Source organism: Plecotus auritus, assembly GCF_963455305.1.
Source record: "Plecotus auritus genome assembly, chromosome: 9".
Lineage (NCBI taxonomy): Eukaryota > Metazoa > Chordata > Mammalia > Chiroptera > Vespertilionidae > Plecotus > Plecotus auritus.
In genome coordinates this window covers 124,641,191-124,657,129 of record NC_137783.1, presented here as the reverse complement: position 1 = coordinate 124,657,129, position 15,939 = coordinate 124,641,191, and the positions used below count along the sequence as shown (strand labels likewise).

Here is a 15,939-nt window from a genome sequence, read left to right as displayed (position 1 = left end):
TCCACCTTCTTCCCTTCTAGCTTTCTTATTGTTTCCTGGGATGTCATCACCATTGTCCTCATATATGTTAGACCATTTTATTGCCATATCCAGCTCCAAGTGGGGAGGTTTGGTCTCAGAAGTGTAAGTCTCCAAAGGTGGTGCAGTTTGACTTTCACATTTTGAATTCCTTTGGAGGCTCCTCAGGTGTCTTGACACTGCCTCTTCTAGTCTGTTGATCAGACTGTAGAGAAAGGCTGGGCCAGTCATGCTCCAGAATAGCTTACGGGTCCTGGCAGCCACTTCTCTGTCTTGATCCCACAACCACCCACTGCCTTTGCAGGATCCAGGGCCCTGGGACTGGTCTCCTCCAGCTGGTTGTTTTCCTCCTTGTTAGAGAAGCTTGAGCTGCTGCTCCGTAAGCCTCAAAAGAGCTCAGTGAGTCCTTCTCCCCAGCCACCATGACAGCAATGCGCCATGACCCAAAACTGAAAATTTAATACTTAATACTTAATACTTCAGATGCCACTTTCCCCATCTTTTAACAATCAAATGTCTTCAAATGCTCTCCATATCTTGGAGAGTCATTTGTATATATGGCTAATTTGTTAACTAGAAAACAGCCTGGTGTCCTCCCACCTTTCTCCTAAATCCTGGGAATCTTAAATGCCCAACCCAAATGCTAGAGGCTTCAGTGTGAATGTCTGGATATGAGGCCAAAAAGGACTCTGAGGAAAGATCCCATGATTGATAGTGATGAAAAATGCCACATATATGCAATTTCTAAAGTTATGAATAGTTTTCATTCCCAAAGGAACAATTTAAAATGTAATTTTAAAGCATTTACTTCTTCCAGCTCTGGAGGGGAAGTTTAAAGTATAATTTTAGAGAAGCGAACATGTCTAGGTGTCATAATTTGCCCTGAGCAAACAAGAGAAGCTTTATTGAATTTTTAATAATATGTCCACTTATTGGACTAAATTCTTTATAGGTGTTATCTCATTCAGGTCCCAGTTAACAATCCTGAGACAGGTTCTATTATTAGTTCCATTCTGTGGATAAAGGAAACTGGGTCTGAGAAATCAAGGTACTTTCCCAATACATCAAGGAGTAGCAGAACTGGGTTTCAATCTGGGTCAGACTGATCTTGGAGTTCCACTATGCTATTTTGTGAACATTTAGAATTGGAGGAATGGATATATACCCAATTTAATTGTGGTTACCTATAGTGACAGGATTACAGAAGATCTGAACATACCTTTTGTTTTCTGGATTTCTACAATAAATATATATTTTGTAATGAGAAAAGTAGTTTTTAAAAATGTCTTTGCAGAAGAAAAATGTCTTTGTGAGAGTGTATCCCTATCAAACCTATGTTTATTAAGGAAACATGGAAAAGTGTTAGGTGTCTTAGTATAGGTAAGAATTAAAACAATTTTCAATTTCTGTAACATATGTATGTCAATTATTTTATTTAGATTTAAAAAATTAATTCATAAAGGAAAATTTATAACATCTATGGAACCATTAAATACTCTAATATTCATTTTCTAATATTCATTTTAATAAACACCTACCAACATTTTAATAAACCTGTCTGTACTATGTAAAATTATACTGCATACCACACTAATTGAATTTTAGGAAGCATGAATTAAAATCTGAGAAAGATGGGAAGGGAGGATAAGCAGATAACTATAAGATAATTTTAAGTATGTTCATATATGGAGGAAAAGCAGTGAGCAAGGACAGTTGATAGAGTAAGTCTCCAGTTAACGGTTACAGGCACACATAAGTGTTAGCTTTAGGGTAAAAAGATTTTTCTGAGATGGAAGGTAAGGAAGAAAAGATGAGTTAAGACAGAGAAACTGAAGTGGAGGAAAAATTAGATGAATAGAATTGACTTTATTAGCTACTTTAAATCAATTGGGAAAAACACAGCCTCCTATGTACAGCATGGGACAAAAGTAGTTTTGCAGTTGTTTGTATGTAAATTAATATAATAATTAATAATATAATAATGAACTTTTTCATACAACTGTAAACAAATTTTTGCCCCACCCTGTATAAAGCATGTAAAACCATTTATATGGAAAATCACAAACTTTGAAAATAAAGTTTGCTTGTCAAGTTTCCCTGGTTATCTGTAGCAACTTTAATTGTACTAGGACCAATTTTAGGAAGTTTAATAGAACCAGTAGGGGTATCCTACAGTAACTTCTGACTTCTACACTTTTCTGGCAGGTAGTTCCTTGAGTAGCAAAAACTTCCCAGTAGAGTTCTATAAGAGCCACAGAATATTTCATTTATGAGAAATATTGTACTTAAACAAATTGGCTTGATGAAGATCTGACTTTACTTAAAAGATTTACTTTATGAAATAATCTGCCATGAGACTTCTTTAAATAGCAAGATCCTTCGGTAAAGGCATTAATTCATTTTCAGTGAAATATTTACTTGCCTGAAGCTAAATGTATATGCCTTGCACTGAGCCTTTGCATTCTCCTTCCTTCCCATTAACTAACTTTTACTCATTTTTTTCCTACTCTAAGTTATTAGGCAAGGTCTCCTATTCTTCTCTTTATAACACTTATCACAACTATAATTAATTTTTAAAGTAATTCTTTTAATGTCGATCTCCCCTTGACACAATGCAAGCTTCATAAAGGGCAGAGACTACTGTATAGTGTTCAGTGCAATACAAGCACTCAGCAGCCTATTTTGGCCTATAGGAAGAGTTTAATAAATATTTATGAAACCTACTTAAGATCTTTGTTATTAAAAGGATATAATCTTGGTAAGACACAAGAAACCTTTGCACATACATCTGCGGCTAAATTCCAGGAAGCACTATTACTTTCTTCTCACAAATCAGAGGACCATTCTTCATAGATTCCAATAACTGGCTTATAAGGAAACAGGAATAGGAAGAAATTGAAAATATTCAGCAGAAATCTTTAAATTACTGCATCTCTACATTTCCATTACCTACATCCCCTTTTCCAATAGCAGAGGTAAATGGGGAAAAAAAAAAAGTAACAAGTGAAATATAAACTCTTTATCACCCTCTAAAAGAGCTGCTATACCTGCCAGCATACAAAATGGAGATTTGGAATGCTGTTTGCCATTAGGCAATCCAATTTTTTTTAAACAACTCAGTATTACAGGGAATAAGACCTTAGAAGTATGTAAAGAGTAACCTAAATGTATTGTCTTAGGGACAGTTACACACACAAAGCAAATATTAAGAGGGAATAACTACTGTAGCAATTTTAAGACTGAGCACTTTTTTATCTTAGGACAGTACAAGGAGAGGAAGGAGGAAAATGCTACAGAGAAATGCAAGACAGAGCGAAAGACATGCTCATATTAACTCATAAATACTGCATGTAAGAGTACAATACCAAAATCGAGAGAACAATCAGTTGGCAATCAAAGTGGGGAAATGAGGGTCTATTGGATGCTTGACACTGACACAGTGGTGATAGGAAAGAGGAAGGAGGAAGGGTACACAAGATGCCTCTTGCAGCAGTATCCCTGAGATAAAAAGTGGTCAGAATGCTAGGAAAGCAGAAGGTACACTAGGCAATGTTCCAATGGTAGGGGAAAAAACCAGCAGCACAGAAAAACAGGGCTAAAAGGTGGACAGACCAGTAGGTGAAGACATGTCTTCAGGGCAGTGCACACAGGAAGCAGTCATAACTGGAGCTGATCATTTGGTTCACTGCTTTTAACTGAGTCTTGTCTCTTTGCACCAATCTCCCTAGTATTTTTAAAAAGCTGTCTTTACATTTGCATGGATTCTTTTTTTACATTTGCACTACCATATGTACTTAATACTACCGAGGAGAGACTCAGTATTACCCATCGATCTGCTGCAATGGTAAATGTTGGCTTACTGAGGGTAGCAGAACAGGTTTACTGGCCCCAAATTATCTCTTCCTTCTTTCCAAATGAGGGATTTAGGTCTGCTAAAAGGTACAAGTTCTCTCTGGAGCCCAGTCTTTCTGTAAACCATAGGCCTGATACTAGAGGTTATCTTCCCTCCTGCTGTGACATTTCCATTTCATTTGTTCTAGTTTTGACTTTGCTTTATATATTATGATTCCTGGTAAGATTTCATGGGGAGGAATTGTTCCACTTCTTTTTGGAGTCAAAGCACTATGCTTTTGTATGTTTTAAAATTGGTTCTTCTAATGGGGAAAGGGTTAATTTCTAAAAATCTCTCTTCCCCATTTCACAGGCCCTAAAACGGATGTTTGAGAGTCAATTGGATAAACGTTCTTTAGTCAATAATTATATATTCCCATGTGTTGGTGGTCTATTTTTAAGATGATCAAATCGGGCAGTCCAAAACTGGGAGGGGTGTGTGGACTGGCATACGAGTTCAAGTTTTAAAAGCGGTAGGGCTGACAGGCGAGGCACAGTGTGCAGGCACTGAGGTGAAAGCTTTTTCTCTTACAGAAACCGAAAGACTTAACAGCTCATTTCCTAACGGGAAGGGCTCCCTTGCGAGGGAGGCCCCCACGTCCTTCATTCTCATGAGCCGTCCGATCCCGGCTTTGGGTGAATCTTCTGGTTCCTGCTCTCAGTAAAGGGGTAGGCTTCCTGTAGGCACGTATATTGAGGGTCGCTTCTTCCCCGCTTCAGGATAATAACGGGCTGCCCGGAATGCAGGCGTGGGAGTTGTGGGGACTGCGACAGGGACACAGGAAAAAGGGGCAGAATCCGCGCCGTCCAGCGGCCCCCAGGCCTGTCAGCAACTCACCTACCCACCCATTCCCATTCTTTGGTCTAAACTTACCAGGTGGGAGCTACGGCCCTGGGCAGGGAGTAAGAAAGTGGGATGGGTCCGGTCGAGTTCCGCTGCGTTTCTTAGCGACGCTGCCCGGAAGAGTCTGAAACCCAGTAGCCGCCGCAGCCTCCGCCACCGCCTCTGTTACTGGGGGGTCTCGCCTCCATCGCTGGCTGCGAGAACTCTGAGGGCACGTGACCGGAAGTGCCAAGGCGGGTCTGCGGGGCACGTGACCCCAGAGCTCGGCCGCCATGACACCTTCCGCTGGTTCCCTCCCTCCCCCGCCGAAACCCGCCTGTTTCATTTTCTCTCGCCGGCTTCCAGCGGTGAAGGGTCCCGGGATCCTGGCTGGCTCACCCCTTTGGCCTAGAGTTCCTCCGGTCCTGCTCGGCGCTTTCTCTTCGGCCAGCATCGGCCCACTAACTGCAGGCCGCAGAGAGCGTAATTGCGATGGCGGCCTGAGGGGGAGGGACCACGCGGAAGCAGGGGCGTAGCTCGTCACGTGACAAGGAAGTACCGTTAACTGCGCTGTCCCCGAGTCCGCGACGCTCCGGGATGACGTAAGCCTGGGCGGGGAGGAGTAAGGGGAGGGGCGACAGGAGAGACCAGCTGCAGTGTACCTCTAAGTGTTTGGTAAGTGTCCGGCGCCCAGCCTGGAGGGACGGTGTGAACCGCTGCAAATCGGGGGCTACAGTCCTGGAGATAGTGGTGCAGGGCTGAGACTTGGATTTGGAAATTGGTTACCGAGGCTCCTCCCCTTAAGATATGAAGACAGTGTTAGAGTTTAGCTGTTAAAGTTAGTAGTTCCGCTAGGCGGGGAGGTTTTCTTGTAGGGATTGTCTCCCCCGTGGGTACGAGGCAAATTGAGTGCATGAGTGAGTGAGTCGCCATTGCTGTCTGTGGTGAAGAGTTCTCTGATTATTACTTCTTTTGTGGGGAGACCCAATCTCCTACTTTCCCTTCACATAATAACTTTAACGTTTGCTTGCTTTCTTCTCTTTTGCCTCCTCTTCCATGCGAAAAAGAGAATGCTGTGATTTGGATTTGGTGTGAGCAGCAAACGCTGGTTCATTAGTAAAGTGAATACAGTACTAGGGTGATGAGAAAACTTTCTCTTGATCCTACTACTCTATTGTAGCAAAATGGAAAGGTGATTAGATTTTGGACTCAGGAGAAGTGGATTCTAGTCTCAGCTCTACCTTTTAAGACCTCTGTGACCTTGGGCAAGCAAACCCCTCAAGAATTTGTTTCATTAACTTTGGTAAGCATTTATGACCCCCTTCTGTTTGCTTAGTTTTTTTGCTAGGCTGGAGGTGCGACAGACTTAACAGAAGAAATATTTAAACTTGAATTTCCAGGAAGATAGGATTTTGTTAGATGGAGGGAGATTCAAGAAACAGCCTATATTAAAATTATGGAGGCACAGGAAGTTTACAGAGTGAAAGAGGAACAAAAGATAGCTTTGTGTAGTTGGAGAAGAGGAGAGAGGATAAGATGGAAGATGAAGCTGGAGAAAAAGGGATAAGAGCATAGTTTCTGTAAGAAGCGTAGCTGTTGAAGGTTTATATAGAGCTTTTTAAAAAAAATTATGGAAAATTTCACACATAGATAAAAATAGGATAATTTAATGAACCCTCATGTACACATAATCCAGCTTTAACAATTATCAACATTCTACTGTTCTTGTTTGTACAGAGCTTTTAAATTTCTAGGTACTTTTTATATCCATTGTCACATTTGATTAATAGCAGCTTTCAATTTGAGCTCAATTCTCTGTCTAGGTAGGTACTGACCATTTTATGTAAAAATTTCTTTGAGTTGTAGTTGACTACTTGCTCTGTTGAATCAAAGTGTGGTATGGCAATTTTAAAAGCAATCTGATGCTATTTTAGGGAGTAAGATAGAAACTTAGTGTCCAGATCAAGTAGGTTAGTGTTTCTACTCTATTCTGTTATCTTAACTACTTAAGGAGTATTATGTTCAGCTCTAGGCAACACATTTTCAGGTAAACTAAAGTGCCTGTGTAGAAGGTTGACCAGAACAGAGAAGAACTGGGAAATTGTCATGTAAGAAAAGATTGGAAAGCTGGGAATGTTAAATACTTAGAAGACCTGATAACACTTTTCAAATACTGAAGGGTTGTTTTGGAGGGAATAAACTTATTCCCATAAACTATAGAATCCACAGTTAGGAATACTTAGTAAATGCTATAAGTCAGGGGTCGGCAAACCGCGGCTCGCGAGCCACACGCGGCTCTTTGGCCCCTTGAGTGTGGCTCTTCCACAAAATACCACGGCCTGGGCAAGTCTATTTTGAAGAAGTGGCGTTAGAAGAAGTTTGAGTTTAAAAAATTTGGCTCTCAAAAGAAATTTCAATCGTTGTACTGTTGATATTTGGCTCTGTTGACTAAGGAGTTTGCCGACCACTGCTATAAGTGATCCAAGTTTCAACCCAATATTTAAAAAAAGACCTTATAATACTGAGAGCTGGAGAAGTAGAATGGGCAGCTTCAAGAGAGGAAGCATTCCTTTTCCAGTGCTGAAAATGTTCAGAGGTCCAGGTTACAACTAATTTCTGAGTTAGGTGGGTGTATGCACTTTGAATCTTCTTCCACCTTGAGAATTTTGGGAAGTGGGACTTATATTGGGCCTGAAAGACTGGGCGTATTTGGATAAGTAGGTGTGGAGGGAAAGGAGTCATTTCAGGGAGAGAGAAAAGTATAAATTTGGATTTGGCTTAACACTATCACCCAGCAACTGCTCTTGAGAACTGATATTGCTTATGCTGTTTCTTTTCCATCCTTATCTCCACTGAATCTTAAGAACAAAATGGTTTTTTACTCCATTAAATCATAACTTCCAGGACATTTTCTCTTCACTGAGATCAAGGCCAAATGGCCTATCAACCGCAGTATGAAGATTACAAGTAGAAGAGATCGATACTGTGGTCTTGATGGTCAGTCCTTCTTTGGGATCTTGTACTGTGGTTTTATCTTTTTCTTGTATCTCCAGATCTTTTCATTTTAGAGACTTTTTTCTTTTAGCTAGTACCTAAACTTTTGAGTTTTGCCTGGCCGGAAAGCCAAGAGTTTGTTTTCTTTCCAGAAGATTTCTTTTTTTTTTTTTTTTTTTTTTTTTTTTAAATAAATCTTTATTCAGATTATTACAATTATTTCTCCTTTTTTCCCCCATAGTTCCCCTCCAGCCATTTCCCACCCCACCTTCTGCCCTTACCTACCCCCCACTGTCCTCATCCATAGGTGTATGATTTTTGTCCAGTCTCTTTATGAACCCCCCCATACCCCTTTCCCCCTGAGAATTATCAGTCCACTCCCTTTCTATGCCCCTGATTCTATTGTATTCACCAGATTATTCTGTTCCTCAGGTTTTTAATTCACTTGATTTTTAGGTTCACTTGTTGATAGATATGTATTTGTTGTTCATAATTTTTATCTTTCCTTTTTTCTTCTTCCTCTTCTTTAAGAATACCTTTCAGCATTTCATATAATACTGGTTTGGTGGTGATGAACTCCTTTAGCTTTTTCTTGTCTGTGAAACTCTTTATCTGCCCTTCAATTCTGAATGATAGCTTTGCTGGGTAGAGTAATCTTGGTTGTAGGTTCTTGCTATTCATCACATTGAAAATTTCTTGCCACTCCCGTCTGGCCTGCATAGTTTCCGTTGAAAAGTCAGCTGACAGTCGTATGGGTGCTCCCCTGTAGGTAACTAACTGTTTTTCTCTTGCTGCTTTTAATATTCTCTCTTTGTCTTTTGCTCTTGGCATTTTAATTATGATGTGTCTTGGTGTGGTCCTCTTTGGATTCCTTTTGTTTGGGGTTCTGTGGGCTTCCTGGACTTGTAAGTCTATTTCTTTCACCAGGTGGGGGAAGTTTTCGGTCATTATTTCTTCAAATAGGTTTTCAGTATTTTGCTCTCTCTCTTCTTCTGGCACCCCCATAATTCTGATGTTGGTACGCTTGAAGTTGTCCCAGAGTCTTCTTACATTATCTTCAACTTTTTGGATTTTTTTTTTTGCTTTTTGCTTTTTCGGTTGAGTGTTTTTTGCTTCTTTGTATTTCAATTCTTTGACTTGATTTTTGTGTTCCTCTTGTCTGTTTTTGGGTCTCTGTATAATATTTTTTATTTCAGTCAGTGTATGTTTAATTTCTAGTTGGTCCTTTTTCATCTCTTCGAGGGTCTCGTTATATTTATCGGCCTTTTCTAGGATATTCTTAAAAAGCCTTATAACCGTGGTTTTGAATTCTATATCCAGTCGTTTGTTTTCCTCCATTTCTTTCGTTTGTGATCTGATTCTTAGACGCCGCATTTTCACTGCTTCCCTGAGTTGGTAGATTTGTGTGCTAAATTTCCAATTTGGCCCAGTGGGTCTGCCTCCCCAGTTAACCTGGGGTGGACACTCTTGGTGCACCCCTTTGTGGACTGTGTGTACAGCCTTGTTGTAATTAAGTCTTTATTGTTGTTGGTATCACTGGGAAGAATTGACCTCCAGGCCAGTTGGCTGTAAGGATCAGCTGTGTCTATGCTGGGAGAAGTCCGGTGCTGGAGACAGCCTTATAGGATTAGACTTGCCAAATTGCAATAGCCTCTGTGCTCTGCTTGGATGGGGTGGAGTCTCAGTCTTGGCTTCCCATCAGCCTTGCCCTTGCTAGCACGTGTGTGCCTTCAGTCCTCTGCCTTCCCGGCTCCCGATTCTCTGCCCGAGAGTCCAGACTCCCCCCACAAGAGCGTGGGTCTCCGGGGGCTCGCCTGGAACTGGGGTTCACTGCAGTCAGAACTGGGGCTCACTTCAGTCAGAACTGGTGTTCGGTGCCGTCAGGAGCCTCTCACTCCCTTCCGCTAGGGAAAGCCTGTGGCAGCCTCCCGCAGCCTTTGTGCGCACTGGCGCGAGCGGACTTTCAGTCTTCCGCCTTCCCCGGCTCCCGAGTCTCCGCCCGAGAGTCCAGACTCCCCCCACAAGAGCGTGGGTCCCCGGGGGCTCGCCTGGAACTGGGGTTCGCTGCAGTCAGAACTGGGGCTCACTTCAGTCAGAACTGGGGTTTTGTGCCGTCAGGAGCCTCTCACTCCCTTCCGCTAGGGAAAGCCTGTGGCAGCCTCCCGCAGCCTTTGTGCGCACTGGCGCGAGCGGACTTTCAGTCTTCCGCCTTCCCCGGCTCCCGAGTCTCCGCCCGAGAGTCCAGACTCCCCCCACAAGAGCGTGGGTCCCCAGGGGCTCGCCCGGAATAGGTGTTCAGTGCAGTCAGAACTGGGGTTCAATGCGGTCGGGGGCTCCCTTCCCCCTTCCGCCAGAGAAAGCCAGCCAGGCACTCCGCCGCCCTTCCTCTCTGCGCGCACAAAGACCCTTTGCCGTACCTCCAATTCTCTGTGAGCTTTTCTCCTTCCTTCTAGTTGTAGAATTTTCACTCAGTCAGCTTTCCTGCGGTTCTGGATGGTGTCCGTTCTGTCTTTTAGTTGTAGTTTTGAAATTGTTGTGCGAGGCAGCAGTTTAGGTGTTTACCTATGCCGCCATCTTGGTTTCTCCCCCTGTCCAGAAGATTTCTTTAGTAACTGAAAAAGCCTTATCTTTACTTCGTCACTATCCATCCTTCTCACATATCTACCCACAGGACTTCACAGAAATTATGTGATCATCCAACACAAATTTTTCAATACCTTTGTTGCCTTCCAAATTAAAATTTGTTCAGGTTCCTTGGTTTGAGATTCAAAGTATTTTGTAACTTGTGCTTGAATTGCTATTCCAGCTTTATCTTTCATTATTCCATTGTTTGGATCCTGTGTTTCAACCAAAGATTAAACTTATATTCTCCAAACATATTCTATATATCTTTGCTTATTGCTGTCCAACCTGCTACCCTTACCCATTTTCTTCTGATAAAAGCCTACTCAGCTACCAGGGCTACTTCCCTTAGGAAGTTTTTCATGGTTCCTTTGAACTCGTGATTATCTCTGTTTTTTAAGTTCCAACATAGCACTTTGCTTACGTTGTCCTTGTGAGAGATGTGCGTGTGTATGTGAGAGAGATTTGTTCTTTCTCCCCCCCACATTTGAATTTAAAGTGATTAATTTCTGGTATTTTATTTGTCCTGTTCCCACTGCTATGCCTCATATTTTACTAAGTACTCAATAAAATGAATGAGTGAAAAAAAAAGATTTTTCTTTGGTCAGGAATTCTCAAATATGTTAAGTATGGACATACCTCATTTTATTGAACTTTGCTTTATTGTGCTCCACAGATGTTGCATTTTTTTTACAAATTGAAGTCAAGCCCTTCCACCAGTAAAAAGATTATGACTCATTTTATTGCTTCACTCACTTTATTGTGGTGATCTGGAACCAAACACGAAATATCTTGAAGTATGCCCATATAGGACTCCTAAAGATTTTTCTTTTTTTGAATATTGTTCTCCCTGCAGAGGTCAAGATGTATTAAGAACAGTTACTAGCATATGCTAGATACTTATTGCTAGAAAATAAGACTATATTATGTGTATGCAATAAAAATATCTTAAGCTTGTATGTGCTTTGTCACTAGAAGGTATGCTCCATGAGTGTTAAGACTTTGTTTTGTCTTCTTTTGTTGTCCCTGGGACCTAGAACAATGCCTGGCACATACACTGAGTGGCCAGATTATTATGATCTCTGAACGCATAATAATGTGGCCACTCAGTGTGTGTGTGTGTGTGTGTGTGTGTGTGTGTATGTATGTGTGTATATATATATGTATATGTGTGTGTGTATATATATATATGTGTGTGTGTGTGTGTGTGTGTGTGTGTATATATGTGTATATATATATATATATATATATATGAGGCCTGGTGCATGAATTCGTGCATGGGTGGGGTCTGGCCAGCCTGGCCAGGGGGAGGGGACATGGGTGGTTGGCCGGCCTGCCTGCTGGTCGAACTCCTGGTCGAGGGGACAATTTGCATATTAGCCTTTTATTATATAGGATAGGATATACACTGAGTGGCCAGATTATTATGCATTCAGAGATCATAATAATCTGGCCACTCAGTGTAGTTTGTGCTAGGTACATACTTGTTGAGTAAATGAATGAGTGAATTTATGTGTCTCTGAAAAAACACAAAGTGTAAATAATGAAAAAAGTATAAGCAATTATTTCTCTAAAATTTTTTTTCATTGATTTTAGAGAGAGGAAAGGAGAGTGAGTGAGCGAGTAACATTGATTTGTTGTTCCACTTATTTATGCATTCATTGACTGATTCGTGTTTATGCCCTGACTAGGGATTGACCCACAACCTTGGCGTATCAGGACAACGCTCTAACCAACTGAGCTACCTGGCCAGGGTAAGTATTTGCTTTATATTCTTAATTTGGCAGGTAACAAAGGATTCGAAAAATTTAAAATTAAGGGGTAGACTTTTCTTAACTTTTATTTATTTCCTTTTTTGGAAATCGATGCAATTTGACAAAACTGTATATTTGAGAGTTGTTGAACAGTTAAGAACTCTTATTTTAGTTTACAAAGTCCTCATTGGGTATTTGGCATTTGCTACCTTCCTATCAGGTCTCTTACTAAAGTCCTTATTCCTCTTCAAGCTGTAATTACCTGCACTTGACTTCTCACTTACTTAGTAGGTAAATTCATTTATTCATTCAGCAGATACTTAATGAGCTCCTGATAGGCAGGAGAAAGAGATCCAGAGGTCTATCCCTTTAAGCACTATTAAATTGTTGACTGATAACCATTGAATTTTCTGATAACTATTTATAGTTAGAGGCCTTTTTTGAAAATTACCCTTTAATAAGGAAAATTGCCCTTTAATGAGAGACACTTAAAGACAGAAGATGATTTACAACTTAAATGCAGCTAGGGTTGCTATTTTACTGTAGAGGAGCTTGACCAATTTTCCTCTTAAATCCTACAATGTTGCCCAGATGGTGTGTCTCAGTGATTGAGTGTTGACCCATGAACCAGTAGGTCGGGGTTTGATTCGAGGTCAGGGCACATGCCGGGGTTGCAGGCTCGATCCCCAGTAGGGGGCAGGCAGGAGGAGCTGATTGATGTGTCTATCCTTCTCTCCCTCTGCCTTCCTTCTTTAAAATTAATAAAAACATATTTAAAAAAAAATCCTGCAGTGTCCATTCTACTTTTTCACACTGTTAGATGAGTCAGGTAGGATTATGGAGGGCCTTGAGAATCTGGACTTACTCTGGGAGTTTTAGAGTCAGGAAATTATGCAGTACAAGCTGATGTTTGCATGTTACCTATGCATGTTTTCTTTCAACCTAAAGGCTGAACACCTCCAGAGTAGGGATTCTTGTCCCTTTCTTTCCTGTGTTTACATACTCATTAAATGCATGTCAAATGAGTGCTGAGCTTCTTAAATTATATTTTTACAGGTTTAATTCAAGAATCCAGTGCCTATCACTCAACATAGTTTCAACTTTCCAGCTAAATGACTTTTGTGCCAGTCATACCGGAGTCCTACACCCATGTTCTTGCAGAGTTTGAGTCTCTGGATCCATTACTTTCAGCCCTAAGGCTGGACTCAAGTCGTCTAAAGGTGAATTTCTTGATATGAATGACTCACGTTCATATTCATAAGTTTGTGTGTTCTCTGTTACATGTGCCTCCTGCCCTTTAGTTCTTTATGTTTTATGGAAACTTGAGTATTAGGTAATACTAGTATAGGTAATACTAGTATTAAGCATTACTGTCTATATAGCATGTTCATAGCTCTTTCTTGTTTTATTTTTTTGAGCTATCATTTGAATTCTTTCCTGTCCTTGGAAACCATGATATTGATTGCTGATTTTCCCCCCTCTCAGTAATCTTTCCATCTTCTCTCAGAAAGTAATGTATTTGATTGAAAATAAAATAGTATAAATGAGTTTTGAGCAACATGAACCTCTGCTGTTAAACTAAACTCATTCCAAAACAAGGAATTTGATGTACACTCCATTTAGAGAACAGAGCAAAGTTATTAGCTCTGTAGCAAAAGTCATTATCTCTATGTGCTTCCCTCAAATCCTGAGTTCTTTTGATAAACTCAGGAATAACATGGTGAAGAACAAGTCTCATAACCAATTTTAAAATAATTTTATTTTTACACTTTTGCTCTCACACAAAGTACCATTTTAGCCTCTGAGCAAAGGGAGAATAGGGAGTAATGGACAAAGTAATATGAGCAACAATTATAAGGGTGGATATCAGACATGTTTTTAGCTTCAAGTTACAGAATACCTTACCAATAGTGGCTTAAGCATTAATGGTGTTATTAACCTTGTTGGAGGTTAGTATTTCTGGGTTTAGTGTTGTGGCCCAGTGATTTCGCTGAAGACCCAGGCTCTCCATTTTTCTGTTCTACCATCATCCATATGTTGGTTTTTAGTCACAGTTGCAAGATAAGTATCCTGGCTCTAATCTTGATGTGTCCATTAGTATCTCAAGCAAGAAAAAGGGGGCCAAATATAAAGGCTTTCTTAGTTTTTGGACTCTGCCTTTTATTTGGGAAGGTAGGGCTTTCCAAGAAGCCCCATCGTCTTAGTTTTATTAGCTGGATTTGAGCCACATGACTCCCCATAACTGCAAGAGAAACTGGGCAAGTGAATATTTAGGTTTTCTAGCTTCTGTGGTGGAAAGCAGCAAGGTTGAAGAGGGTTGGGAATGTCTATGTGTCAGCCAAGCAACAATTTTACCCGGGGTACAGCATGGCCACTGCTTTCTCTGGTGGATAAGGAGAGGAATCATCAGGGTGAGGGTGTAGGGAAAAATAGTATGTAGTGACCTTTATCTGTGTCCTCTGCAGTCTCACTTGTTCTGAAAGCTTTGGATGTTTATGTTGATTATACGAATGCGAAATTTTTGAAGTGAACAAATGATTAAAGTGGTGCTGTATTCCCTGGAGACGTAATTGATCCTCCATCATTGTGCTCAGTGTTGGAATAACCAAGCTAAATTGCACAAAAGATGAATTACTCATTTATATAATTGAGCCTATTCAGCCATTTTGAGATTCAAAAATTAACAATTTAAAGCCAAAATGGCCCTGACCAGTTTGGCTCAGTGGCTAGAGCGTTGGCCTGCGGACTCAAGAGTCCCAGGTTCGATTCCAGTCAAGGGCATGTACCTTGGTTGCAGGCACATTGGGGAGTGTGCAGGAGGCAGCTGATTGATGTTTCTCTCTCATTGATATTTCTAACTCACCCTCTCCCTTCCTCTCTGTAAAAAAATCAATAAAATACATTAAAAAAAAAAAGCCAAAATGTTCCTTCTTGTGTATTTTTCAGTATATTAGAATGAGAGCATGAGTGCCATTATGTGGTATCCAACTGGGCAGGGGGTGGCTGGGAGAGGAACCTGGTACACAGATCCTCAGTATTTATTTCTAGTGCATAGTTTATTTGATTAAATGACTGTGGTGATCTCACTCTTGTCTGTTTACATGTTTTTAGTGCACGAGCATAGCTGTTTGTCGGAAATGGTTGGCTTTGGGCAGTTCAGGAGGAGGTCTCAATCTCATTCAAAAGGAAGGCTGGAAGCACAGACTCTTTCTTTCACATAGGGTAAGATTAAGGATAGTTCTGTCATATACCATTCTGAGAATCTTTCATAAATGCCAATTTCTCCATTATAAATAATCATTTGGAATAAAAGAAAAATATAAAACTTGAGAATTAAAAGTGAAAAAAATACCGTTTTTGTGAAACTGCCTAAAATTTTTTCTTTTTGTGCTCTAGGAAGGAGCAATTTCTCAGGTTGCCTGTTGTTCACATGATGATGATTATGTTGCTGTAGCTACCAGGTGAGAAACTGTTTTAAAACTATCTGACCTTATCCAGATGCATTTTAAATTAACAAATGTAGCTGTGTGTAGGGTGCCCAACCATCCTGATTTGCCTAGGACTATCTCACTTTTTATCACTGAAAGTCCTGTGTCCTGGGAAACCTCTCATTCCCCAGCAAACCAGGATGGACAGTCAGTTGCCCTAGTGTTTGTGGAAAATGCTAAAATGAGGCAACAACATTTCAGTGGTCTTAAAAGAGAAAGGTAACAGATAATTTAGAACATCTGAGTTCTGTTATGCTGGATTGGTAGACTAATGCAAGGAAATAAATACCTTGACTTTCTATTTCCTCTTTTCTAAAGAACAAGTTTACATATATATTTAGTATAGTTG

The 15,939-nt window shown here is 40.6% G+C and overlaps 2 protein-coding genes across 5 annotated transcripts in view; one reads left to right on the top strand and one right to left on the bottom strand.

Moving 5' to 3' along the window:
* Nucleotides 1–5,258, bottom strand: part of GTF2H1 (general transcription factor IIH subunit 1) — a 33,332-nt gene extending 28,074 nt beyond the window's left edge. Inside the window, exon 1 of the mRNA XM_080642000.1 lies at nt 4,784–5,258. The gene's annotated coding sequence lies outside the window, so the exon portion shown is untranslated. The remainder of the gene's footprint in view (nt 1–4,783) is intronic.
* Nucleotides 5,259–5,318: 60 nt separating this feature from the next.
* Nucleotides 5,319–15,939, top strand: part of HPS5 (HPS5 biogenesis of lysosomal organelles complex 2 subunit 2) — a 49,668-nt gene continuing 39,047 nt past the window's right edge. For 2 of the 4 annotated variants that reach the window (XM_080687185.1, XM_080687188.1), the window contains exons 1-5: nt 5,337–5,407; nt 12,040–12,102; nt 13,159–13,322; nt 15,214–15,324; nt 15,499–15,563. In XM_080687185.1, coding sequence (XP_080543311.1) covers nt 13,215–13,322; nt 15,214–15,324; nt 15,499–15,563 — 284 coding nt within the window. In that variant the 5' untranslated portion in view covers nt 5,337–5,407; nt 12,040–12,102; nt 13,159–13,214. Of the gene's footprint in view, nt 5,408–5,552; nt 5,571–5,912; nt 6,036–12,039; nt 12,103–13,158; nt 13,323–15,213; nt 15,325–15,498; nt 15,564–15,939 lie in introns of those variants that run through there. The other 2 variants (XM_080687186.1, XM_080687187.1) reach the window with 2 other exon arrangements.